The sequence below is a fragment of the Lottia gigantea genome (assembly GCF_000327385.1).
Source record: "Lottia gigantea unplaced genomic scaffold LOTGIsca_38, whole genome shotgun sequence".
NCBI classification, from domain to species: Eukaryota; Metazoa; Mollusca; class Gastropoda; family Lottiidae; genus Lottia; species Lottia gigantea.
Genome location: NW_008709295.1, coordinates 2,189,445 through 2,216,805, shown reverse-complemented (window position 1 = coordinate 2,216,805; position 27,361 = coordinate 2,189,445). Strand labels below are relative to the sequence as shown.

At 35.7% G+C, this 27,361-nt stretch overlaps 3 protein-coding genes across 3 annotated transcripts; 1 reads left to right on the top strand and 2 right to left on the bottom strand.

Annotated features, from left to right (window-relative positions):
* Nucleotides 1–1,820: 1,820 nt before the first annotated feature.
* Nucleotides 1,821–2,129, top strand: LOTGIDRAFT_99740 (hypothetical protein; the record flags this gene model as incomplete). Its single annotated transcript, XM_009059317.1, has 1 exon — nt 1,821–2,129. A coding segment is annotated over one exon (309 nt), but the record flags the coding sequence as incomplete, so codon positions are not given.
* Nucleotides 2,130–2,529: 400 nt separating this feature from the next.
* LOTGIDRAFT_163257 (hypothetical protein) lies at nt 2,530–4,322 on the bottom strand (the record flags this gene model as incomplete). Its single annotated transcript, XM_009059316.1, has 2 exons — nt 2,530–3,556; nt 4,270–4,322. The coding sequence occupies 2 exons, from the start codon at nt 4,320–4,322 to the stop codon at nt 2,530–2,532; spliced, it is 1,080 nt and encodes a 359-aa protein (XP_009057564.1).
* Nucleotides 4,323–21,639: 17,317 nt separating this feature from the next.
* LOTGIDRAFT_163256 (hypothetical protein) lies at nt 21,640–24,327 on the bottom strand (the record flags this gene model as incomplete). Its single annotated transcript, XM_009059315.1, has 3 exons — nt 21,640–21,976; nt 22,790–22,991; nt 24,063–24,327. The coding sequence occupies 3 exons, from the start codon at nt 24,325–24,327 to the stop codon at nt 21,640–21,642; spliced, it is 804 nt and encodes a 267-aa protein (XP_009057563.1).
* Between the last annotated feature and the right edge of the window lie 3,034 nt (nt 24,328–27,361).

The window sequence follows — 27,361 nt, the reverse complement described above, 5'->3', positions numbered from 1 at the left end:
AAACAAAACTATCACGTGATACAAATATTTACGCGCGAAATATAAACCAACTAGAACTGTTCTAATAACAGTACTGATGCAGGGCGTAATACGACATTCAGGTACATACGGAGATAGTCTCTTGCAATTACATTGATGTAAATAATTTTCTGCATCTCTAAATTAATATATCCAAAAGTGCCTATAGGTTAATGTATATTGACTAGGAATAAAAGAATGTTTGTCAATTAATTAAGAACAAGTTTGATGAAATCCGGATAAGAAATAAGAAAAGTGGTAATGCGCATGCGCACAACAAAAATTCAATATTTGCATCAAATTAGAATTGGATTATACACATACATACCAAGTTTGGTGAAATTGGGATAAGAAATAAGAAGGTTGGTAATGCGCATGCGCACAACAAAAATTCAATATTTCCATCAAATTTAGAATTAGATTATACACATACATACCAATTTTGGTGAAATTCGGATAAGAAATAAGAAAGTTGGTAATGCGCATGCGCACAACAAAATTTCAATATTTCCATCAAATTTAGTATTGGACTATACACATACATACCAAGTTTGGTAAAATTCGGATAAGAAATAAGAAAGTTGGTAATGCGCATGCGCACTACAAAAATTCAATATTTCCATCAAATTCAGAATTCGATTAAACACATACATACCAAGTTTGGTTAAATTCGGATAAGAAATAAGACAATTGGTAATGCGCATGCGCACAACAAAAATTCAATATTTCCATCAAATTTAGAACTGGTTTGTAGACATACATTCCAAGTTTGATGAAAATCGGATAAGAAATAAGAAAGTTGGCAATGCGCATGCGCACTAAGCAAATTCGATTATTCCATGAAATTTAGAATTTGATTATACACATACATTCCAAGTTTGATGAAAATCGGATAAGAAATAAGAAAGTTGGTAAATTAAGTGGAGGTATCCCTTTAATGTGCTTCCGTAAGCTTAACTTACAGTATAACACGGTTCAATCTACCCTAGAGCTTATTTATATACCGCAACATATTAAAGGAATGTAAAAGGAAAGGTGTCTTTAAAACAACTTAAACTTTGATTTCTAGGGGTTGACAGCCAGGTTAATCTAATGGGGTTCCGAGACAACTTGTCTCCCCTTAGAAATCACGGTGGCGCTGCGTTCGACATGGACCATACGGATTAACAACAAGATGGCTACTTCTGTCAAAGATACGTCTTTGTCTTTAAATGAATTAAGGATCGAACTGAAGAAACGAGGAGCGAAGTTGTCCGGAAGAAAAATTGATTTAGTTGAAAGGTTTGTATACATTTTCACCTTTTCAACACTCAAAATCACACTTAACACGTGTCTCCGCTTGATCGTATTTGACAGGTCACACCTGTCGACGTCGTGTTGTGTGTGGTGAGATGTGGGCGCAGGTCCATTTTTCCGCTTTTTTGTTCAACAAGGCCTAAAACCAAATGCATAATTATTGATATCGTCTTTTATTACTTTTAAAAACTTCCGATTTTAATCGTATGTTGTTCAATGCAGGCAAGTGTGTTTTGTCTGTTTGCTTTGGAAATTGTTGAGGCATTATAATATTCTATGAATTTCAAAATGCAAATTTAAATTCATATTCCTTTTTTGTTTATTGGGCTTTATATTTTAAAGAATTTATATTTACTTCTCTAAAAGTTGTATTCATTGTCAATGTCATTGTATTTTCTAAGATCAGATAGCTCAGGGGTTAGAGCTATATGCACATTTCTCATATTAATTCACTAATTGTTAAAAGTATTGAACAGAATACAATTGGCCAGAGCAAGAATAAGTTATGGTTTCAGGAACGATCCAAGAGAATTCAATCATCAAACTTTGGTAGAATTTGTACTGCCACAGACAGAACTAATTTTCAAAGATTGGCAGAGTCATTGATAAAACCATCAGATATTAGAACAGCACCAATTCTCCATGGGAGGAAGTATGAAGATGCTGCAATTAGAAAGTACGAAGACATTTCTCAAAATAAGGTCACAAGATGTGGAATCTTTGTTTGTGAAGAGTTCCCGTTCTTGGCAGCATCACCTGATGGGTTTATCAATGACTCAACTGTGATTGAAGTTAAGTTTCCTTATGTTGCCAAGGATAAAGTTATATCAAGTTCATCTGTTCCATATTTACATGAGGATAATGGTTCCTTTAGTTTAGACAAAAAGCATACTTTTTTTTCAAATTCAAGGGCAAGTGTTGTGTTCCAAAAGAAAGAGGTGTGATTTCATTGTTTTTACTCTTAGGGATATTAAGATTATTAGAGTGGAACGAGATGACGAATTTATATTTTCTATGATTAACAACCTACAGGAATTTTATACCAAATTTTTTAAAGAAGCATTCCTCAATGAATTTTTATATATTATTTTAGAAGAAAGACTTGTTTCTGTGCTGTTTAATTGAGACTTTAAAATCTTAAATGTTTTTCCAAGACCTATAATCCTCTCAATATGCACCCGCTTGCTTGAAATACGTCTATCTTTTAAAACAATATTACCTGAAAGTCTGTTTTTTCCTAAAAAATGAAGGAATGTTCGCTGTAACATTTTTGGGAGCAAAAATATCCTGAACATTAAATCCCTTATCTGCCATGATAGAGTCACCTGGGTCACACATAGATACAAGACCCCCTCTTTCAATAATCTGACGATCACTTGTACTACCTCCATAAGCTTTTGGGATATCAACAATTAAACCTGCAGGTATTGCTGAAACTAAAGTTTTTACAGTATTTTGGTTTTTATAAGTTGAAAATGTTGCTTGTTGTGTTAATGGGGGTTTAGGTTTTTTAATCGGTATTTCGGTTCCATCAATAATACACCTTGTGGCTGGAAATTTAGATTTAAAATCCTTGGGAGAATAGTAATATACAACCTCTCTAGGTGGCCATATATTCAGCTCACTCCATTGTTTAAACATAAAACAAACCCAAGTAATAAAAATATTTGAAACAGAAAATTCTGAAATTCCAAACATTCTAGACAATTCAAAATTAGTTTTATGCTGACGAAATTTAATAAGAGTCAGAAAAAATTGATCAATAGCTGGTAAAATAGATATAGTTCCAGAGCTGTGAGCAGCACGTAGATGGTGAACGGCAGCTCCTAATGACTGAAAAACCATTAAAAATTTTGCATAAAACTCTAAACCAGTATAAAAATGAATTCCTGCTGAATCATCTTTAAAATTTTCTGAAGAGAAATAATATTGTTTGAGTGGAAGTGTTTGTGTTGCAGTTTCAACAGTTTCGGCATTAACATTAACTGGGATTTGAAAATTAAAATCATCTGAAATTGAACGTTCTACAATTACATCATCTTGTAAACCTATATTGTCCATACAGCCATAAAATATATCTTCACCATTATCACCAACAACATTGCTACTAGAAGCTACTACAGTATTACTTCTTCTTTCTATCCGTTTTCTTCTTTCATCACTTCCATTCCTTACTTTCGTCCATTTAAACAAACTTGGCACAGCTGTTTTTTTTTCAATCTTTTGCAACCTGATTGTATACCTGAAACAAATTTTGAAACAAATTTTAAATGACTAGCTTATCCTAATCAATATACCTGGTATATAAGACAATACTTTAATGGGACAATGATTCTGAATAGGGTCCAATAACAAATTTGAAAATCCCTGTGTGTTTTTTTATCAGCACAAGTCTAACACAAACACTCCTTTTTTGTACTGTAGGTTATGTTATAAATTCAATTTCATATGAGAAATAATAGTAGGTTACTCATATATATTATTGTTAACAAAGGCCTAATCATATTCACGAAACACATAGGCATAGCCCTATCAATATCATGTTCCATCACAAGAACTATTAGTTTAGACTTAGGGATAGATCTAGGTCTATTTCATTTTTCCGTTCGATGTAGGTAGGCTACATTATATTACAGACAAGACTGTACGAACAATAATCAATAGTTCTACCCAGAATATGCCTTCCCGTAACTGTATTACATGAGCAAATGATGCAAAGATAAAGTTTTTCGCAGAAAATTCAGAAACATAAAGTTTGTTTATAAAACAAAAAAGGTAAACAGGAAGTGTATTATATTACGGACTGACTTTTTACTTATGGAAAAGTTTTTGATTGAACAAATACGCCACTTAATGGAATAAACTTTACCAGAACGATAATCTTAGCTAATATTGAATCTAATATTGATTATTGCTCCCAATGAACCGTGACACTGACAGAAAATTTGGACTTACCACCATAGAAAGGCGTAGATATGTAGTCGTCCCGGCCAAATTGCTCTGAACATACTACACTGTTTGTTGTTGGTTTCCACTTGTCACGCTTTATGGCTATGATCCATTTCTTTCGTAACCCCTCATCCTTTGGAAACGAATGTCCTCCTCTGTTCGAACATAGTGGCACAGAACAACAACACGGCGGCATCTAGTAACTACTAGTGGCCGAAGCTGGGTAAACGACTTCTAGGTCTGTGTCGCTCGTAGCGCCGTCTATCTTGTCATAAAGGGAAGTAACTTGCCTCTGATGCTCATTTGTCGATTTATCTAATAATAACCCCATGTTAAGTGAATGGGGTTTTGAATTTGCATGTAAGGCATGCATGTTATATATCATTGGAAAGCGCAGGATCTCAGCATTGTCGGACACAAAAAATATTAGCATCATGTAAAAGCTGAAGTCAATAGTAAACATTAATGTAAATATCGACGTCATCCGAGTCCAAGTTCCTTTGATAGACGCATTTAAAGATTTAAGGAAATTGCAAATTTCCATTAATGTGACTGACATCATCAAATGCCACATGAATTGAAACCATTCATTAAGTACATTAATAATCTGAAAGTGGTATGGCGCTAAATCAGTTAGAGTTTGAGATACAGCAATGCAAAAATGCCATTTTGACCATATTTAGACCTCTATAAAACCAGAAGTTGTTGTTTGATCCCAAAGGTCAAACTTTGAAAAAAAAACATCAGGTCGTACAAAAAAGGCAAAACCGAAAATCAAAATTATGCTTCCCATTTTTTGTAGACAGACAATAAACGTATCGTATGACATAAAAATTACGCAAATCGGATGATAAATGGCCTCTGAATAGCAATTTCTGGAAAATGAGGCAAATAAGTAAAGTTAAGTTAAATTTAGTTAAATAAGTTTGTATTAAGGCTGATAATATAATGCATATTTTATTTTGGACATAACTCAATTTCACCGGAAGTGATACCACAGGAAGTACTAACATCGAAACCGGAAGTGATAAAATTTTTTTGAATGTGTGCTTTTATTCCACTATGTTGGCAGTCTACACCATGTGAGTTTCAAGTCAATCCACCAAACTACAACCGAAATAGTATTTCCTGATTAATTACGGCAAAAAAAAGTATTGAACGAATTTTCGAAAATCGAAAATTTTGCAACTGCTATCATTAATATTTTGTCCTTTGTTACAAGAAATACGATGCAGAAAACCCGATCAAAATCGGTTGATAAAAACGCCCTCTAGAGTCCATTTTCCGTTTGTTGCAATTTTGCGTAATGTTGCTCAGAAAATTTTCGTTTTACAATTAAGCTGGGATTAGCCACGAGTTACGAAACGCCACTAAGTCCGTTTTCCCGTACCTGTTGCCGTTTCCGAGAAAACCGGCCTGCGCTGGACGAAAAAAAAAAAAAAAAAAAAATCAATACGAAAACAAAGCAGGGCGTCTGCTTACGAACGCCCTGCAATAAACCAGGCACTTTTGGATATTTGCATTTAGAAAACTATTTACATCAATGTAATTGCGATAGACGATCTTCGTATGTACCTGAATGTCGTAACCCGCTCTGCATCAATACTGTTATTAGAACAGTTCTAGGTTTTTTTTAGCAAAGTCCTAGTTTGTTATCGAAATGTCATTGCAGGGCGTTCGTAAGCTTTGTTTTCGAATTTACTTTTTTACCTGCTTTGTTTTCGTAACGATTAAGCTTAGTGTCACAAATACAAAGTGTTACAACTAAAAAAATTCGTACTGGAAGTAGCATATAGGTCGCCATATTAGTTTGCCTCAATATGCAAAACTTGCTATTTTTAAGCTATTTATTATTCGATTTGAACAATTTTGGTGTCAAATGATAGAATTAACGTTTATCTAAAACTTGTTGTGGACAGAATTTTGATTTTCGGCTTTGCCTTTTTTGTACGACCGGATATTTTTTTTCAAAGTTTGAAGGCGTATATCTCATGACCCTGACCTTTGGTGACCTTCATATTTACTATGATGATAATTTGTGACTTTGAATATCTCATGACTTTTTGACCTTTGGGGTCAGACAACTATTTTCGATTTTATAGGGGTTTAAAAATGGTCCATTTTGAACCTTTGCAGTGCTGTATCTCGTAGCCTAATAGTGATATAGCAATAATTCTTTCGATTTCATAATGCTGAGATTCTGAGCTTTCCAGTGATATACAACATGTCTATGTAACATGCATATTTAAGTTGGTTAATGAGATGTCAGTATAGATAAAATTCCTGAGTTTGACATGTCCGTTAAAGTACCATTCTCCCCAATTTCTATCAGAAAGTTCGTCAACTCCAGGCACTTTTGGATATTTGCATTTAGAGATGCAGAAAAGTATTTACATCAATGTAATTGCAATAGACCAACTTCGTATGTACCCGAATGTCGTGACACGCCCTGCATCAGTACTGTTATTAGTACAGTTCTATTTCAGAGCGTTCTTGGAAATGACTATTTTTTTTGCAGGGCGTTCGACCTTGACCTTTGATGAGCTTCATATTTACCATGATGATAATAGCTGACCTTGACCTTCTTATGACCTTTTGACCTTTGGGGTCAAACCACACCTTTTGGTTTTATAGGGGTCTAAATATGGCCAATTTTGCACTTTTGCAGTTCTGTATCTTAATCCCTAATTGTATTAGCATGCTACCACCTTCAGATTATTTATGTACTTATTTAATGGTTTCAAATAATATCGCACTTGATAATGTCAAAGCCATATTTTAAAAAATGTTGCAATTTTCATAAAACTTTGAACGCTTCTATCTCAAGAACTGTACCTTGGATGATGTTGATATTTACAGTAATCGTTAATACCGACTACGGCTTTTAGATGATGTTAATATTTTTCATGTCCGACACGTGGTTCTGGTTTTATAGGTGTCACTAAAAGTTGAGTTTGCATCTTTAAAGCCTTCTAACAGGTGACTTAATAAAGATACAGCAATATTATTTTCGGATTCATAATGCTGAGATCCTGAGCTTTCCAGTGATATATAACATGTATGCCTTGCAAGCAAATTCAAGATCCATTCACTTAACATGGTGTAATTACTGTAGTCTAAATACGCTGTCATCGGTCTGTCAACTCTAATTAATATCAAAATGCCACATCCCCTTTTATATTTGTTTAATATATTTTATGTCCCGCTATAATATATAAATAAGCTCTGGGATGGATTGAACCATGTTATACTGTAATTTGAGCTTACGGAAGGACCTTAAAGGTATACCCCCACTTAATTTCCCAACTTTCTTATTTCTTATCCAAATTTCACCAAACTTTGTATACATGTATGTGTATAATCAAATTCTAAATAATTGATGAATTTATAGAAATTGCGTTGTGCGCATGCGCATTACCAACTTTCTTATTCCTTATCCAAATTTCATCAAACTTGATATGTATGTGTATAATCAAATTCTAAATTTGATGGAAATATTGAATTCTTCTTGTGCGCATGCACATTACTAACTTTCTTATTTCTTGTCCGAATTTCATCAAACTTGGTCTTTATTAATTGACAAACATTCACTTATTCTTAGTCAATATACTTTAAATTCTACGCACTTTCGCATATTTTCATTTAGAGATACAGACAAGTATTTACATCAATGTAATTGCAATAGACCATCTTCGTATGTACCTGAATGTCGTAACACGCCCTGCATCAGTACTGTTATTTGAACAGTTCTAGTTTTTTTTCCGCGGACCCGGGTGCTTATTTCTCGGAAACGACAACAGATACGAAAAAACGGACTTCACCACCGTTCGTAACTCGAGGGAAATTACCTAATGAATGTTAATCGGAAAATTTCTGCGCAACCGGAAGCGAGATCGCAAAATTCCGGAAATGGGCTCTAGAGTGCGTATTCATCGACAGATTTTGCCCGGGTTTTGTTTATTGTACTCTATATTACATTACACAAACAACAGTAATTAATAATACTATACTTTTATTAACATGGGCCGCCATCTTGGTTTCCCTTATTTTGCAAAAATTGCTATTTTAGAACTATTTGTTATCTGATTGACTTGATTCTGGTATCAAACGATACGTTGACCGTTTATCTAAAACTTGTAGTGGACAGAATTTTCATTTTCGGTTTTGCCTTTTTTGTACGACCGGATTGTTTTTGTCAAAGTTTGAAGGTGTATATCTCATGACTTTGACCTTTGATAACCTTCATATTTACTGTGATGATAATTTGTGACCTTGTCTATCTGTTGACCTTTGGGGTCAGATACCTATTTCCGATTTTAAAGGGGTCTAAATATGGACGTAAGCGAACGCCCTGCTTTGTTTTAGTTTGCCGTATAAAATTCATTTGCAAAGAGAAATCAACGACAAAAAGATATTCTTTGGTGAAAACAACTCTGACGCAAAATTGGAAATAACGAATATCCACTTTACATACCGGTAATCACTCCTTCCATAGAAGTGAAAAAAAAATATTCAACTCTTTAACCAAAGACACCGAAATTGCTTTTCTTCGTCGTAACACGGTAAGTAGCATGACTTTAACGGGAGAATCTACAACGTGGCCTATCACCAACACCGTCAAACCAGCGAGATATCTAATGGTCGGTTTCAAAAACTTACCAGACTCTCAGACAAACAACAACATTTTCAGAGTGGCATTGAACCACACTCAAGATCCCATCATTCGCAAAGTTCAAGTCAGATTGAACAACGATAATTATCCCAATCAACCTTTGACAATTGATCCTTCCAAAAAAGATTACAACGAATTGTACAGAAACTATAAAAAATGTGCGAAATGTTTGGAAATACTCCTCAGTTTGAATACACAGATTTTTCACTCAATCATCCATCTTTTGTTTCGATCTGTCAGCTCATCAAGAAGATCTTTTCAAAACAGGGGTAAACATAAATATTCACATCGATAAAACACAAGGAGAAGTAACCGGTTACTGTTTATTGCTGGAAGAAGCAAAACATTTGATTAAAATATTAGATAGAAGAATGATAAGAATTGAATTAAAAAAACACCCTTCAAAAATGAAACCAGAAACTTTAGTTATGAAAATAATAGAAGCTATCGAAACGAATTCGCCGACTCTAATAACTTACAACGGTAAAAAAAGTGCATATAACCCAAAAGATTATCGATAAGTACAAACATTGCAAAGTCAGAGACAATATAGACTTGGGAAAGAATTGATGAGAATGTAACTAAAAAAGGTGGATTTTTACCTTCTTACCTTTAATCTTTGCTGGTTTAGCTGCAGCAGGCGCAACTGCTGGTGGGGCTGCTGGGATAGCCAAAGCTGTCAACGATAAGAAAGCTGAAGCCGCTGCAGACGCCGAAGCACGTAGACACAATTTGGCAATGGAAAGAGAAGCACGAGGAGATATATTAGGGACGGTTAAAGAATTCGGACAAAGATTTGGCGAAGAAATCAAGAAAACCGTTAAAGAGGGATTAAGCAAATTAATAGATAATATCGACACCAGAGAAATAAAAGTCAAACACAAGGGTAGCGCCATATTTTTTAAAAACATACGTTCGGGCGAGGGAATCTTTCTTTCAAAGTATAAAGGCAACGGGGTGATTTTTGGTACGAAAATGTAATAAATAAAAATGGGCAAGAAATTCAAACTTTCGGACATATTTCCTAGCAACCCCATGCTCATGTGCATTTGCGGATCTTCGGGTTGTGGAAAGACTTACCCCACTTGTAACATGTTGACAACACCGAACATTTTAAATTTCGAGTCTTTGTATATTTACACGACTACTCCCGAACAACCTATTATCAGTTTCTCAAAGCTTTGGAATACGTCTCGAAAGAAGACGTTCCAGACATTTTTCACTACTACGAAAGCAACGAAGACTTGCAAGGGAACGCGGAAATAAAAGACATTTTAGACGGCTTTATCAAAGAAAAGAATCCTTCTCTAAAACCGACCGACGTTAAAGTGTTTCTGACTAAAAACGTCAACGATTTAAACTTACCTAAAACCGAAAGAACTAGATTGTCTTTGACGACTGCGTGGCACAAAAAAGTCAAACCGTTCAACAAGAATTCTTCACGAAAGGAAGACATCACAACTGTCACTGCATATACCAATCCCAATCTTTCTACGGAATGGACGCCATGTTTATCAGAAAGAACGCAAATTGTTTTTTATTATTGGAATTAAACGACAAAGATTTATCGCAAATCATTCAGTCTATAAATCACGGAATGGATAGAGACACGTTTAAAAAGGTTTGTAAAGCTCATTGGAGAAACCTGGATGATCATGGATATGTATTTGTTAATACTAGAAAACCTGCGGGAGAAAGAGTTCTGATCGACATATGTTAATTTTATTTTTTTTAAATGACGGATTGGAATGGTGTTTTGAAAAGAAACAAACAATACATCGAGGCCAAGAATAAAATAAAGACCCAAGTTGAAAATAACAGATTGCAACTCGTATTAACGGAAAATCTACAGACTCTCTTTCAACCAATGTTAGAGACTCAAGAGGATATCAAAAAGAAATTAGAATCTCGTATAGAACCTCATCCCAAACCGATTGAATATGGGGGTATTCAGACATAAGATGATATAAAACGTCTTTTTTCAAACCCTGACCCAGATTTACCAAAGAGTATTTCACCAATCGTTGATGATGAGGGGTTATTGTTTAATGGATTTAGAAAAAGATTTAGTGGAAATTCACCACAATTCAAAATCGACACAAAAGACTTTATATTTACATTAACAAAAGGGTTAATAGATTTAATGAATGGCGGGGATGTTGAAATTGCCTATTACATGATTTAGTAGCATACTCAAAATTTCTACATGCGATCAGAAAGTCAGGACCCGAAATAAGAAGATTGAAAGAAGTTGATTTATATATAACAAAAGTTATTGAGGAAGAGGAGGTAGATGATTATGCAGAAGATTATCCAATCATACAAGAAATAGACGAATTCGATGATATTGTGGCATCTGGACAAGGTATAACGTTTTTATCCGACAACAACGAGGAACAAGTTAACAGATTAAGAGTAATATTAGCGGCCATGAAGGAAGGTCATCGATCGGACAGACAATACAATGAAGTCAATGGCAGAAAAAAATCATCACTAAAAAAGACTATATAAACGTCATTAAAAATGTCCAATAAAGAACAATTATTCGTTATAACCTCGAATAAATCAGACATCAAATTGTCTCTAGACTACGAGTATGAACTCGATCGCAATAAACAGTACGAACTGGGATTAAAGTATTTGTCCGTTTACAATTCCATTAGAAATATCAACGAAAACAACAATCAACTAAAAATATCGACGGATAACGGAGTTACGTTCAAAACCATAAGCTTACTATCGGGAAGCTACGAATACGTAGCCATCAACGATTACCTATCCGAATACGTAGGAAGCGTGATCGGTAAAAACAATATCGAATTCGAAGGTAATATGAATCTGAACAAAATAAAACTGATCTTGAGAAATAACAGTCAAGTCGATTTCAACGTAGAAAATTCGTTGAGTGCGTTACTAGGGTTCGATAAACGAATATACGCGCAATCGACATTGGCGCCACACAAGGCCAACATCGAGAACGACATCGAGGTGATCCACATTCACTGTAATTTGATCAACGGTGGATTTTTCAACAAGCACAAACGCCAAATCATATACAGCATACCGACTTTTACAGTGCCGATAGAATATAGAATCATAGAGAAACCGTTTCAAACGACCTATTTACCAGTCAATTCTTTCATGATCAAAGATATAAATCTGGAAATCAAAGACGGTAAAAACAGGTTCATAGACTTTGGCAACGAAGAAATTGTCATTCAACTTCCTTACAAACAAATCAAATAGATCTTCATTCTCTTCTTGAATAGTAAGATAATCAAAATCATCAAATTCATAGTTTTCATCCAAAGTATACTCATCTTTGTCGTTGTAAGGATACATAATTCCTTCACTGTTTGGTGGTTTTCTTTTAACATTATTCAAATAACTTTTAAAAACTTTAGTTTGTTTATCATCATCCTTTGGTTTAACTACCCATATGGATGCTGTCGATGCGTCCCCTTCACCCACTAATATGCACACCACTGGATAAGGGAAAGGTAACGTTTAGACGTTTTCATCAAAGTTTTAATCATCCAAATTGTAAACAATTGTACACGTGAACAAACATACAATCGCATCGATAATGGACTTAAAAATACAGAATAAAAACGAGAGCTAGTAACTGAAATGGGAACGGGAACGGTCAACAAATTGTCAACCACCAAACTTCCAAAAATCAACAAAAGAATCACAGGATAAATGAAATGCCACCTGGTCATCGGCCATATTACTTAAGAAGGACGTGACGTTATTTGAGCACCTTAGATATGACTTAATAGCTTATCATGACTTATGAGGTTGCGTTCGTGTATGTGTATGCACTCTACATTATCCGGCCTCCTAATTGTGTGAGCATAGTGGAAACAATTACAAACTTAACTAAATTTCGAAAGCTAATACAAATGAAAGGTGTAACTAAAACCATGATGATTTTCTACGTAAAGGATTAACAAACTTACAGTAGTATACATAAAATCTTAAACCTTAATCTTAATCATATTCTAATACCAAACTTAACTTAGTAATAGGTCTCTTTAAAGTTGCAACTTGCGTTTTGATAGTAGCAATACGAGTTAAACCATTTTTATCAGTAATGACTTCAATAACACGACCTAAAGACCATGAATTGCGAATATGATTGTCAATTACTAAAACAATATCGTTAACGCTAATATTACGTTTTGGGTTAAGCCATTTTTGACGTTCCTGCAATGATGTAAGATAATCTCGTGTCCATCTTTTCCAAAAAAGATCGCATAAATATTGGATTCTTCTCCAACGCCGTTTTGCATAACGATCAGTTTTATCTGTCAAAGTAGGAGAATATGAAGAATTATTATAACCATTTAACAAATGACAAGGAGTTAATACATCTAAATCGTTAGGAGTTTCTGGTACTTTTGTTATAGGTCGATTATTTAATGAACTAGTGTCCAAAAGATACGATACCAACTTATTTTCAAAATTGTTTTTTACTAAGTGAATTGTCTAATATGAAAACATGCCAATTCCTATTGCACATCCCAAACACAGCATAGTCGATAAAAATACCGGGAACACGTCATTACTTCCGGGGAAAAAACGTAAATTTCGTGAAAGTGACATTTCCCTCTCTAGCATGTTCTGCACGTGCATAAAAACTGTATAAAAAGGCTGACCAGACACGTTGATATCACAGCAACAAAAAGAACACAAGATATGCCACGTTTGACAGCCATCGAGAGAGAGAGAGCCGTTGGAATGGTCCAACAAGGAGCGACACACGTCGACGTCGCCAGAAGGTTGGATTGCGCACGCATCACTATCACCAGGTTGATGCAGCGGTTACGTCAGACAGATCAGACGTCAGACAGGCCCAGGAGTGGAAGACCACGAGTAACCACGCTCCGTGAAGATCGTTACATCCGGGTATTACACCTGAGGAACCGCACCGTAACAGCGACGTCCACGGCGGCTACAGCACTGGGACACAGGATCAGTCGACAGACCGTCTACAGGAGACTACGGCAGTATGGTATCCGGCCACGTCATCCCTACCGCGGATCGCTCCTGACGCCTCGACACCGGAACAACAGACTGATCTGGACCAGGCGAGTTCGACGTTGGCAACGGCGGGACTGGGCACGTGTTATGTTCTCTGATGAGAGCAGATTCCTCATCTTCAAAAACGATGGACGGCAGCTTGTATACCGACGATTTGGTGAACGTTTGGCGCTTAACTGTATCCAACAGGTCGTTTGGAGGTGGAGGGTTAATGGTTTGGGGTGACATATGTGGTGACGTCAAAACGAGGCTTGTCGTAATTCGTGGAAACCTGAATGCACAGCGTTATATTGATGACATCCTACGGCCTGTTGTGGTGCCCTTTATTCAGCAACAGCCTCGTGGACTCCTTTTCCAACATGACAATGCAAGGCCACACACAGCAAGATTGACACAGAACTTCCTTGCCAACGCCAAAGTACAGGTTTTGCCATGGTCCGCATGTTCACCGGACATGAATCCCATCGAGCACTTATGGGACCACCTCGATCGGCAAATCCGACGTCGCCGTGTGCCTCCAGTCAACGTCCAGGACTTGGAACGATGTCTCCTCGAGGAATGGCAACGAATCACTCCCAACGTCATCAGACGTTTGACGGCATCAGTCCGTAGGCGTGTTTTGGCATGCATTGATGCTCACGGTGGACATACCCGCTACTGACTTGACTTTGTGACGTGTGGTGTGACATTTCCCGTTGTTTCTGTGATCAGTGCTCTAACGAAATGTTCTTTTTTCGACCCCACCCATCTTTAAAGGCTTGTCATGTTGGTTGTACAGATTTTATTGAAATGAAACTTTTGTACAGATGTTGTGAAAGGATTTTTCAAAAGCATAACACCAATCCTAAACTTCTGCATTGTTTAGTTTTTCTTTTATGTCGTTGCAAACAGGTGGTATCGTTTCTTTTGGACACTAGTTTATTTGCTCCACTTCGCACAATAAAGTATGTAAACTTTCATCGTCCAAACGATGAACTTGATCGTGTTCGAGAGCACAAAGATCTTTGCGAACTGAACGTATTAAACGTTCCCACACTCTCCCGAAGTGCGAGGCTGCCGGTGAGTTAAATTCCCATTGTATTCCTTTTGACCCAATTCTTTAGAAATTTGATTTTGATTCCAATTATCAATACATTGTTTTAACTCTCTTTGGGCGCCTACCAGATTGGTTCCGTTTTCTGATCTTAAAAATTTTGGCATACCCCTACGAGCGACAAATCTCCTAATAGCATTAATACACGAATCGGTATCCATCGAATTTGCTACCACCAAATGAACGCCCCTACTATTTAGGCACGTAAAAATAACTCCATACCGTTTAACAACGGATCTACCACGTTTTATTTCAAACGGGACAAAATAGTCCATTCCTGTTCTAGAAAACGGGGCTTCTCCAGAAATAACTCTCTCTAGAGGTAAATCGGCCATTTTTTGTTGCAATCGCTTGGCACTGTATTTGCGACATGACACACATTTTGAAAGAATAGGTTTAATTAATATGCCCGCGTCAATTATGCAATAAGTTTTACGTATTTCAGACAAAGTCGCATTTTTACCCAAATGTCCTACACGCGAATGTGAGTCTATAATGATTAAGTTAGAAATAGGTGAGACCTTTGGAATCAACACTGGGTGCTTTGCATCTACGTCCAAATTTGTTCTTGAAAGGCGTCCGCCTACCCGCAATAGGCCTTCACTCACAAAAGGGTCCAATTTACTTATACCCTTTGCCTTTAAGACTTTAACGTTTTGATTTTGAGAATTATTTTCACATATTTCAATAATATCCCCTAAATATCTAAATTGTTCACGTTGAATTAGTAAACGTTTTGAACATTCGAGTTCTTCAACAGAAAGTAAAATCTCACTAGGATTTCGCTTAAATATACGATTTGCGAATTTACGAAAAAGAAGTCTTAACAAAGTTACTGCACGAACTAAGCGTTGCCAATTAGAATAATAACAAATGAGTTTATCTATTGGATTGTCTAATTTAACTACAGCACATACAACTGAGTGCTTAATCTCGGGATCGTCAATGATATCCAATAATTTATCAAAGTCGTTAACTTTGTCCGGCCAAAATTGCTCAGATTTACACAAAAATTCCGGTCCTGTTAACCAATTGCTATTAATTAACTGTTGAACCGATAGTTCCCGCGATGCATGATCTGCAGGATTCGAACGTGTACTTACATAGCGCCAATGATTTACATCTGTTAGATTCCTAATTACAGTTACACGGTAAGCCACGAATGTTTTGAACCTAGCTTCTTCATTTTTGATGTAACGTAAAACGGTTGTGATATCTGTCCTAAAGTACACATTGTCTATACGACACCCTAAGTTTTCTACAATGACTGAGTTTAATCGTGCGGAAATCGTAGCCGCCGCAAGTTCCATTCGAGGAATAGTCACCCTTTTAAGAGGTCCTACTCGCGATTTACCGAGAATTAAAGTGCACGAAATAACTCCGTATTTGTCAACGAACCTAATATACGATGCGACTCCGTACCCGGTCTCACTTGCATCGCTAAAATGATGAAGTTGAACTGAAGCTACATTTTGCATATCTTTAGGTTTTACACACCTAGGTAATTTTATATTTTCTAACAACGGTAGCTCTTCAAGAAAAGTATGCTATTTGACTAATTGTTTATCGTATATCTTCTCGTCCCAAGATAGGCCACTTTGACACCATTCTTGTAGTAATTGCTTAGCAGGTAATATAACAGGAGCTACTAAACCGAGTGGGTCATATACCGCACTTACGATTGATAAAATACCTCTTCGCGTAAACGGTTTATTAGTTATGTTAATTTTAAACGTTATAGAATCTGAAGATACTTCCCAAATTATTCCAAGTGCCCGTTCAATAACGGGATCATTTTCACCAAGAGTGGGATTAGTGTAATCAGCGCGTTCCTCTATAGGAATCGAGTCGGTAACAATATTACTGTTACTAATCCACTTGTACAATCTAAAACCACCTAATTTACATAATTCGGTCAAATTCTGAACTAAATTAACCGCAACATTTTCCTCAACTCATTTAACAAAGTATGAATTGCGTCTTTCGCAAACTGGTCAACATTATCGCGCGCAGTCTGCTGTAATGCATAATTAGAACATGAAGGCGATGAAACTGCCCCAAATAAATGAGCGGTCATCTGATATTCCTTGACTTCAGATGACAAGTTACCATTAAGCCACCACAAAAAGCGCAAACTGCAGCGGTCCTTAACTGGCACCCTAACCTGGTGGAACATTCCTTCCACGTCGGCCATAAAGGCTATTTTACCTAACCGAAATTTCATTAATACGCCTAATAGACTAATGGCTAAATCCGGTCCTGCTAGCAAAACATCGTTAAGCGTAATACCTTGACAGTTTTTGTTTCTGCTTATGATAAATACCGTGATGTGGTATATACCATAGTTTATCGCGATCTACTGAAAGCTCTGATTCTGGTACCGGTTCGGCATACACTTTCTCGAGAACTGAGTTCATAAACTTAACATAGTCATCGCGAAATTTAACATCCTTATTAAGTTTACGTCTTAAACTTTCTAATCTACTTAATGCAGAATCATAATTCTTAGTAACAAAACATTTGAATTCTTAAAAGGTAATGCTATTTCATAACGACCTTCTTTATCTTTGACAATAGATTTACTAACTTTATCTACAAATAAATTGTCCAAGACTGAATTCTCTTGGCGTTCATAAACGCTGTGATCAGGAAAATCTAAACTTAAACCTGTTTGAACTAATCTATATAAATATGATAAATTTGCAGCACGAATATTAATTCTATTTATAACATTTGAATATGACTTAAAATTCTCTCTAAACACATTCCAAGAGACCCAACCTAATGTTGTCTTTGTCGCATGCGGTGTGCCACGAGGGCCTATCCTTATTTCTAAAGGGGTGTAAGCATCTGCTATATTAGTACCTATAATAAGGCCTATTCCACATTCTACTTCGGGTACCTGAACATCCCTTAAATGTGAATAATGCACAAGATCCCCGGTTGTTGGAATGTGATCTACAGTAACAGGTATTTTATGAACTGAATAACATTTTGGCAAACAAACAGAATCTTTTAAATTATAACTAAATGCTTGAAGGCCTTCGACTACCGATGCCTCTATGGTGGATTCACTATTCATAGTTTCTAATAATAATTTGCTTTTCTTTCCCTTTATTCCAAGGTCGCCTAAAAGTTTCTCAGTGCAAAAGCAAACTGAACTTCCAACATCCAGAAAGGCATAGGTGTCGATGGTCTTACAACCATGTACAACCTTAGTGGGTACAATAGGCATAGTACAAAATCTATCGTCACCGGCCTCCATCGAGACAAAAGCCTTAACTCTATTAATTTTAGTTTCTAGACTTAAACTAGTATCATTATTATTATTATTCTCAGTAGAATTATCATCTGTACTAATAGAACTAGCAGCCTTAGAATTATTACTATCTAATGAATTGTTTAAGGAATCACTATGTAGGATGGTGGGGTGTCTAAGTTTACTCTTACTACAACTTTGCTTATTCCAGCATACTCTTCTTCTGATTTTAGACATCCAAAACATAGTTTTTCTCTAGATACACACTTAACTATATCGTCTCTTGAGAGTTTAGCTAATTTTCTGCATTCACTAATGGAGTGATTATTGAAATGACAATATTTACATTTGATACCGTCAGAATTTACATCAGTTACTGAGGTGTTAAAAACTTTACCTGTAACAGGCTTAGATTTGACCTTTAAATCCTTTTGACTCTTACTAATAGAATTGTCTGCACTTGCCATAGCATCCCTACCATACACAGGGTCATTTAGCCTCTTAGCTTGTTTCTTAACAAATTGTACAAAGTGCTTAAAACTAACAGTTTCACCCTTAATATTATCTTTAAACCCCCTCCATTTATCATGCATATAAAAAGGTAACTTGGACAACAAAGTTTGGATATTCTTGGGGTAATTCATAACTATCATAGCATCAATATTATTTACCGCATATAAACATTCATTCAAAAATATGCCAAAGTCATCAAGTAACACGTGATCATCTGATTTAATCTTCTTAAAGTTCAGTGCACGATTGATGTAAGTCTCTGCAATATGATTAGGATCACCATATCTCTCACCAAGCTCTTTCATTGCAGCTGTAAAGCCAGTTTCACCACCTAGATAGGAAAATCCTCTTGCTATTTTATTCGGATGACCATAAGTAAAAGACTCCAAATATTTAAGTTTTTCTTTATCTGTACTACAGTTTGCAAAAACTTGAGTGTTCAATTGTCTAACAAAACAGAGATATTCTGAAGGGTCACCTCCAAATTTCTTGATGTCAACTACAGGACGCTTCAATGACTGGATAAGGGTTTTATTGAAACCTTCACTATACTGCCCAACTCTGACAAAAGGAAGTATGTCGCATTATTGAGATTTTCAGTAAAAGTGAAAAACCATTTGGGACTTTGCTCTCTGTTTTTTATATCACAAGTAAAGATATTAGATTTGATTAGGCAAACAATTATCACCAGGAACTAAAAAAATAGAGCTAAAATGTTTGTTGATGACTTTTTGAAGAAATAGTGCTACTTGCTTCTCTTTGTCATTGTGATTGCATTATACCACTTAAACAAAAACACAATGTCAAAAGGAAGTAAGTAACATTTCATCGGCCTAGAAATACTTTTGCCTTTTGAAATTAGTTTTCGTTAAACGAGTTCAATAAAAGACATTTGTCAATTTTAATATAATAAAAAAAATACAAAAACAAGTACTAACTGCAAAACAAAACTAGAAATCCAAAACAACAATTTGGAAATACGTAGGTTGCAGCAAATGAACTCTTTACATGAGGAATTGCATCAATTATAAATGAGTACAAATTTCATTATGAAAAGATGCCTTTTCTGCATAGAACAAAGCAAACCAACTGATCTATAATCAAATTGAAAGTAGAAGTAGACTTGATTTTTAGTCTTTGTCAATCATGTCAACAGATTCGTCGTTAACGAACAAGCTATCCCAGAAATTGCTTGGCATTAAAGGGCACATTTGTAATTATATCCATTTTTTTACAATTTGTTACCCCCTGTCTGCTACCTTTCTGTCGAACGATATACCTTCTAGAAGTTTTGAAGCTACTCTTTTTTGCAGAAATTCACCCGACTGAAATTCATTGTCACCAAAGGAATTCTTCCAGAAGATCTTGGAGGAACCCCTCTTGAAGCTACATTCGCATATACTTGACAATATTGGCTTTGAGGTAAACAAAGCGCTTGATACACCGTTTTTGAAATTAATAAAATCATCAAATTCCATTCAACTGCTCTTCCATAATTTATAACATCTTTAAAATCATTCATGTCATATGTGTTTTTCTTCTTTCTCATTCCCTTTTCTGTTAGTGCGTGAAAAGAATCAGCTGACATAAAAGTGTGTCCCTTTTCTAAATATTTGAAACTAATATTTTCTGGCCCAGCTGGATCGTTAACTTTCCAAACCATAGCCGTGTAGAGTGTTTAGTTCTTATTTTGGGCACAGCAATTATCAGTCCAAAATGTAAAAGTCACGATACAGTGGATCTTCCATAGCCTTGATATAGGCACTTGCCAAATCTTCAGCATTTCGACCAGAGGTAGACTCATTCCACACAATGCCAACCGGTTTTCTGTTTTTACTTGTCTGACTTCCTCCTAAAGGGGCGAAACAGAACAAGTCGACGGGTAAAGACACATGACTTTACTCCTGGAATTCTTGGCAACATAATAATCTTTTGCATATCAGCGGAGATGAACATGCTACCATCAACATGCTCTTTATTTACATCTTCGCGATACTTATCTCGACTGATAGAAGCTCTAGAAAGGTGAACTGCGTGGTTTTGGCATACACTACACTGTGCTGTATCTTGATTATCATGAATGTGTTGTTTGAAGAGGATGCAGTCTTCACATTCTTCTTCTCCAAGCTTTGCAAAGCTGATATTCATTGCAGAGACAAACTTTCGATAAGTCTCATAGCAAGCAATTCCTGGATTCTTTGTCTTGAAATCATCATGCATTTCTTTAATGGAGAGTTCAGGGGATAAATATTTCCTATGAGGGGCGTGTTCGCGTCTGTAATGGCTGATGGCAGGGTGGAAAGAGTTAATGTGATCTGTAATGAGGTTTTTGGTATTATCACTCATTTTATGTGTCGGAGCATGTTTCCCACGTTTATCTGGAGGTGGTAAAAGATCATTTAAACAGCAGATGACAACGTAATAGTATGAATCTTATCTGAGCTGTACCAGAGGGTTTTTAGAAAAAACTGCTTGCACACATACTGGACCTTTACTTTGCTGTCATGAAAAGAATATGAACGACTCCATTTTCGTTCACGTTCTCATGAAGTGCCGCTCCTTTGACGCTTTTTAGGAAAAGGCTTAACATTTGTATGAATAAAGATTCGACGCTGATGATAAGATAAAGCCCAAAATTGATCATAAATTTCTTTACGCCTTTCTTCCGAAATCTTTTCTAAGCATTTCCGTCTGCATTTACAAGGTTCAAGCAATGGATGTTTTACTGCTGATTCAGTTGCAGTGATTTGAGGCTTTTCTTGGCAAGCTGGCTGAATTTTATTTTGATCCTGTTCAACAATCTTGTCCTCCTGTGAATCTCTCATTATTCATCGTCAATATTTCAATTTCGTCTGTATCTGACGAGTAGTTACCCATATCAACATCTTGAACCGTGACATCTTGAAGATGAACTTCTTCATCAGCAGTAGTTGTAGTGGGATCATTTTGTTCCATAGGAATTGGAAGATCAAGGTTTAATGCGTCGTACAACGGAAAAATATGTCCGTCTTCAATATCATGCTTGAATAATTCAGACAACTGTGTGTTTTCAATCTCTTCAGTTTGGCTCCTGGTATCTGAATTCTCATAAGGTCGAGATGATAAATCATTTTGGTCACCAACAACACCGCTGTAATGATAAAAACAAAACCATGCATGTGCTTGTACACCAAATAATGTTACTTTTCAATTTACGAAACATGTCTTAAAGCGAAAGCATACTAATGCAAATTTGAAAAGTTTTTATGATGAAAAAAATAATATTGACATTTACCACTTCTCTAAATGATTAAAAATATCAGAAAATTTCATCATTTTTATTTTTATTCGATAGCACATACTTCCTTTTCTATGATTAACTCAAAAAACCATTTTTTTCAAATTTGTCACTTACTTCCTTTTATCAGAGTTGGGCAGTAGGTATGCTTATACCTTCTATAGGTATCTGTGTGATGTTCTGAGTATGTCTCCTTGAGGATGTTGATCTATTACTGCTATGATGGCTTGCTGCTCTTAAGCTTACAGCTGATTTCGCTTCAGCAACGGCAATATCTGACTCCATCTGTATCTTTTCTTCCTTTTGCTTAATCTGAAGTTTCTCCATTTCGAGTTTCTCCTTATCACGCTGTTTCCTTTCCTTTTGTTCAATTTGCAGTTTCTCTATTTCAAGCTCCTGTTTCTGCTCTAAAACCTTTCTTTTCTCAACAAGTTCTATCCTCTTTTGTTCTTCTCTTACCCAATCTGAATTCTTGGAGGAAGCAGAGGATGAATTACTTCTGCTGAGTTGAGACACACTGTCAGAGGGTTTAACATCAGGCGGTGTAGGTTTGTTTAACTTAAGCCACTATCAATTTCCATTTGAAAATCAATATGATCGTAGAGGTAAGATTGTCTATCTGCCTCTTCTATTATCTGTATGTACTGGTGATGGGTTACTTGGTACCTCTCTAAAACTTCTAACCATTTTTTATACAGGTCAAAGATGTGGTCGTAACCGTCATCAGTAAGCATACTATACTGTATATCTTTCGACATAGACTTCAAAACCTTTTCGAAATTCTCTGTATGCAACTTAAGTTCTGAACTGGAACTATTACTGTTCACAGCTCCTTCATGGAGGCTTTCACTATCCTGTGTCTCCATACCTGGTCTAATTTGTTGATATTAATGTAGATGCTGTCGATGCGTCCCCTTCACCCACTAACATGCACACCACTGGATAAGGGAAAGGTAACGTTTAGACGTTTTCATCAAAGTTTTAATCATCCCAATTGTAGACAACTGTACAGGTGAACAAACATACAATCGCACCGATAATGGACTTAAAAATACAGAATAAAAACGAGAGCTAGTAACTGAAATGGTTACGGGAACGGGAACGGGCAAAAAATTGTCAACCACCAAACTTCCAAAAATCAACAAAAGAATCACAGGATAAATGAAATGCCACCTGGTCATCGGCCATATTACTTAAGAAGGACGTGACGTTATTTGAGCACCTTCGATATGACTTAATAGCTTATCATGACTTGTGAGGTTGCGTTCGTGTATATGTATGCACTCTACAACTCCATTGGTGAAACTTTTTTCCCATGATTTCTTAAATTCATTCGACACATCATGTCCGCTTGCTAACTGAATGTAATCTTCTACACTTATCTTATTAGAATAACCTTTAAATGTTTTCTTTTCTTTTAAAACACCATCAAAAGTTAGAATGATATTGTATTTAACTTTTGGTGCTAAATATAAACCAAATATAATTCCACCATCACCGTAATCGTTTTTACCTTTGCAAAAGTTTTTTTCGGAGACCAAACCAGCTCTGTTTAGTTTTTTCCAATTGTTGGATGAAATGTACAAACTATCAGTGTCGGTATAGTATATTTCGGGTTTATAAAATCCATGAATCACGTGAATGAAATTGTTCATTATTTTTTTTACTGTGAAATAAAACGAATGATCCCAAATGACTAGGTGTTAGTCGTGTAGATTTACTTGAGTGATCTTCGGTAGTAATCTCTTGTTCTTCAATTTCTGTTTCAACAATATATTGAGTATCATTAATTTTCTCATAGGTTTTAATATGTGAATCAAAGTTAGCCTGTAAATTGCTTCATTCCATAAATGTCTAGTTGTGAATATATCTTTTTGAATTGATTTACCATACAAGGAATTACCTAATAATTTCATGCAATTACTACCAACAATATTACCTTCTCGTTTATATTTATTTCTTAGATCTCTCAAAATTAAAATATAATCTCTATATGATGGAGTTTTAAAATTTTCTTCGTATACTATACCATCTAATATTCTAATAATTCGTCCACCGGCTTTAACTATTTCTTGAATTTCAACCGATGTTAAAACGTCGTGACAGAAACCATTTCTGAACCTGATTTTGTTACCAGTTTCCTTTTTACCTTCTTTACTCGTGAAAGTGATTTTATCTTTAGCTGGTATCGGTTGGAAGAACATGTTTTAGGGATAGTCAAACCACACTGTTAAAATAGCTAAATTTTTGTTTATTGAAGAGTTTTACAATTTCTTTTTCTTCTTCTGGTAGAAACGGTCTTCCACTTTCTGCTTTTGGATATTCACTGTCTAAATCTGACATTGCTGAAGAGTATAAACCATTAGCATCAAATGCCATTAGTTTATTGCAGTTTATTTTTTAAAGTTTTGAATTAACTTCTGTTTTGTCTTTTGTGCTTGCACTGTATTCTTTGAATAAATCAATTATGTTATCACTTCGTGAAATACTTTCGGTATCACTTTGTGAATTCCTTTAATACATTACAAATTTCATCCATTTTGTTCGTTTCAAATGATTTTCTATTTGCTGAAACTCTTCCTCCTTTAATAGATCGTCTGATAAAATTTCTTATAAAAGTATTAGTGTGTGAATAAACTTTTTTTATATTCTTTCATACCATTCTTCTTCAACCATTTCTTTATCATAATGATATAAATAATACCAACCCTTTAAAGATGGAGCTGTTAGATTATTTGATATATTCTGGTTTACAACTTCTTTCATGACTTGGTTATATTTTATCAAACAAGCTCCAAGACATAGGGTGTCCCTTTTTGCATATGGTCCCCATTCGTGTCTTAAAGATTCCCAGTTATCTTTAGTGTATTTAGCAATGTCTACATCTATGATCTTTCTCAAATTCATTGGTAGATTAGATGAATTACCCCATGCCGCTAAACTAGGTGATTCATGTTGATAGGAACATGTGAAATTAATATGTTGTAAATAATTAGATTTCGGGGAAGGGAGGGTTTGATTCTCCCAAATGTACAGGCCTAGGGTGGAGCAGACACTTTATTTAGAAATTAGGATTAAGGGTCTTGATATTGTGTTTTCTTCTGATCCGAAATTAGAAAAAATAGTATCTGTTATGTACTGATTGTTTTTAGTTTACTATGAACAATATTATCATTTAAGTTCTTATTTTTTGAATATGCAACTATCATTTTCTGCTTATAGACATGGGGGAATTTCTCTTGAAGGCCCTTATAGTGGGAATGAACTATCTGGCTTGCTCGATTGCTGGTTGTATTAAACGGGACAACAAAGGGTGCTATGCCTACATTATGATGAATATTTAGTCCTATAGGTCTTGCTGTATTCAATGTCTCAATCCAATGGGCTTCCCTAGATTGACAGAATTTGGTAGTTTCATCTTCGGGCAAGTCAATTTCTATACGCTCAGTTGGGATTAGGGTGAGATCGTCTATTGAATGGTCGTCGAGGTTGAAATGATTAAAAACAGGCTCGTCTTTCTTTAATTTGATGTCTGACCTATGAGCATTAAAGCGAGTTCGTAAATTATTCTTAGTTTCTCCTACATATTGTTTGGGGCATTTCTTGCATGAAATTAAATATATTGCATTCGAATGTTCACATGTTAGATGTTCCTGGATCGGGTACCTTTTATTCGTAGAGTTGCTTACAAAATAATGAGTTTCTGATATAAAGGGACATGTTTTGCATCTACTGGACAAACATGGAGCACTTCTTAAACCTGGAGGTACTTCGGCATAAAGTACTGCTATCTGTGCAATTTTTTATGTTTCGTAAAAATCGTTTAGAGTACCCACGCTCTTTCAGTTTTGAGAAAACAATGGTACAGACTTGGTTGAAATCAGAAGATCTTGTACAAATTCGATGAAATCGTAAAACTTGTGACTTAATTATACCAGAAAAGGTATGTTTTGGGTGAAAGGAGCTCCTGTGCAAGAGTTGATGAGTATCAGTTTCTTAGAAATACACTTTAATATCCAGTTTATTTGTTTCTGCTATGGAATCTCCCTTAAAGACTGTGGTATCGAGAAAGTCTATGCTTTTGTCACTCACGTTTGCGGTTAGTTTGATAGAAGGGTGGTGGTTGTTGAGAATTTCAGAGAATTCCCAAAACTGTTCGATAGAATAAGTCCAAACCATAAAAATGTCATCCAAAAAACGTCCGTAAAAAGTGGGTCAAATGGACAGAGGGGCAACACCTCACGATCCCACTCTGCCATGAAAAGGTTTGCGTACGAAGGGTCGAATCGTTTGCCCATTGCTGTCCCTGAAGTTTGTAAATATGTTTTACAATTAAATGTGAAATCGTTTCGACTAAGACAAATCTCTAAAAGCTGTAGAATTGCATCGTCGGGTCAGTTTGGATCTTGGTTTCTATTAAAAGCTTTACGAACTGCCGTTAGACCAGTATTGTTATCGATATTGGTATACATAGAAGAAACGTCGATAGAAATTAAAATAGCATTAGAGGGAACTCGAAGATTTTTTATTTTATTGACAAAATCGGTTGTGTCTTTAAGGTAGGCGCGATGTTGACATGCTAGAGGTAGTAAGAAATGATCAATGTATTCTGACACTGCATATGACTCCTACAGTCAGATATAATCGGGCTGCCTTTAGGGATTTTATTCGAGATAAACCACTCCTTGGTTGGATTCTTATGGATTTTAGGCAAAGTGTACAAATGTTTCTCGCGACTATCAGGTTTGGCAGACAGATAGTCATATTGTTTCTGTTTGAGATAACTAGTTTTGACTAAATCGGCAAGAATATTGTTAATCATGATAGCAGTTTCTTTGAAAATTGGTTTCGGTAAAATGGCATAATGTTTAGGATTATTCAGTTGATTCTCTGCTTCTGAAACGTAATCCTCCCTATTCAGAATGACACAACATGAACCTTTGTCACTCTTTTTAATAACAATGCTATCGTCTTTCTTGAGTAAGTTTAACGCTTCACGTTCCACTCGTGTGAGATTATGCTTTTCGTGTGTTATGGAAAGGTTCACTGTTTGGCTATTCATACTCGCAAATGCTTTCAATATTTCGGGATGGATGGCGGCCTGAGGGGGTGTCCACGTGGATTAGGAATTCTAGCACCACGTAGGGGGTGGTTTCGAAAAAAAATATGTGCAGCTAAGATTTCGTTGAAATCGTTCAATGGATGGTCGGAGATAATTCAAGTTAGCTATCTTTGGTG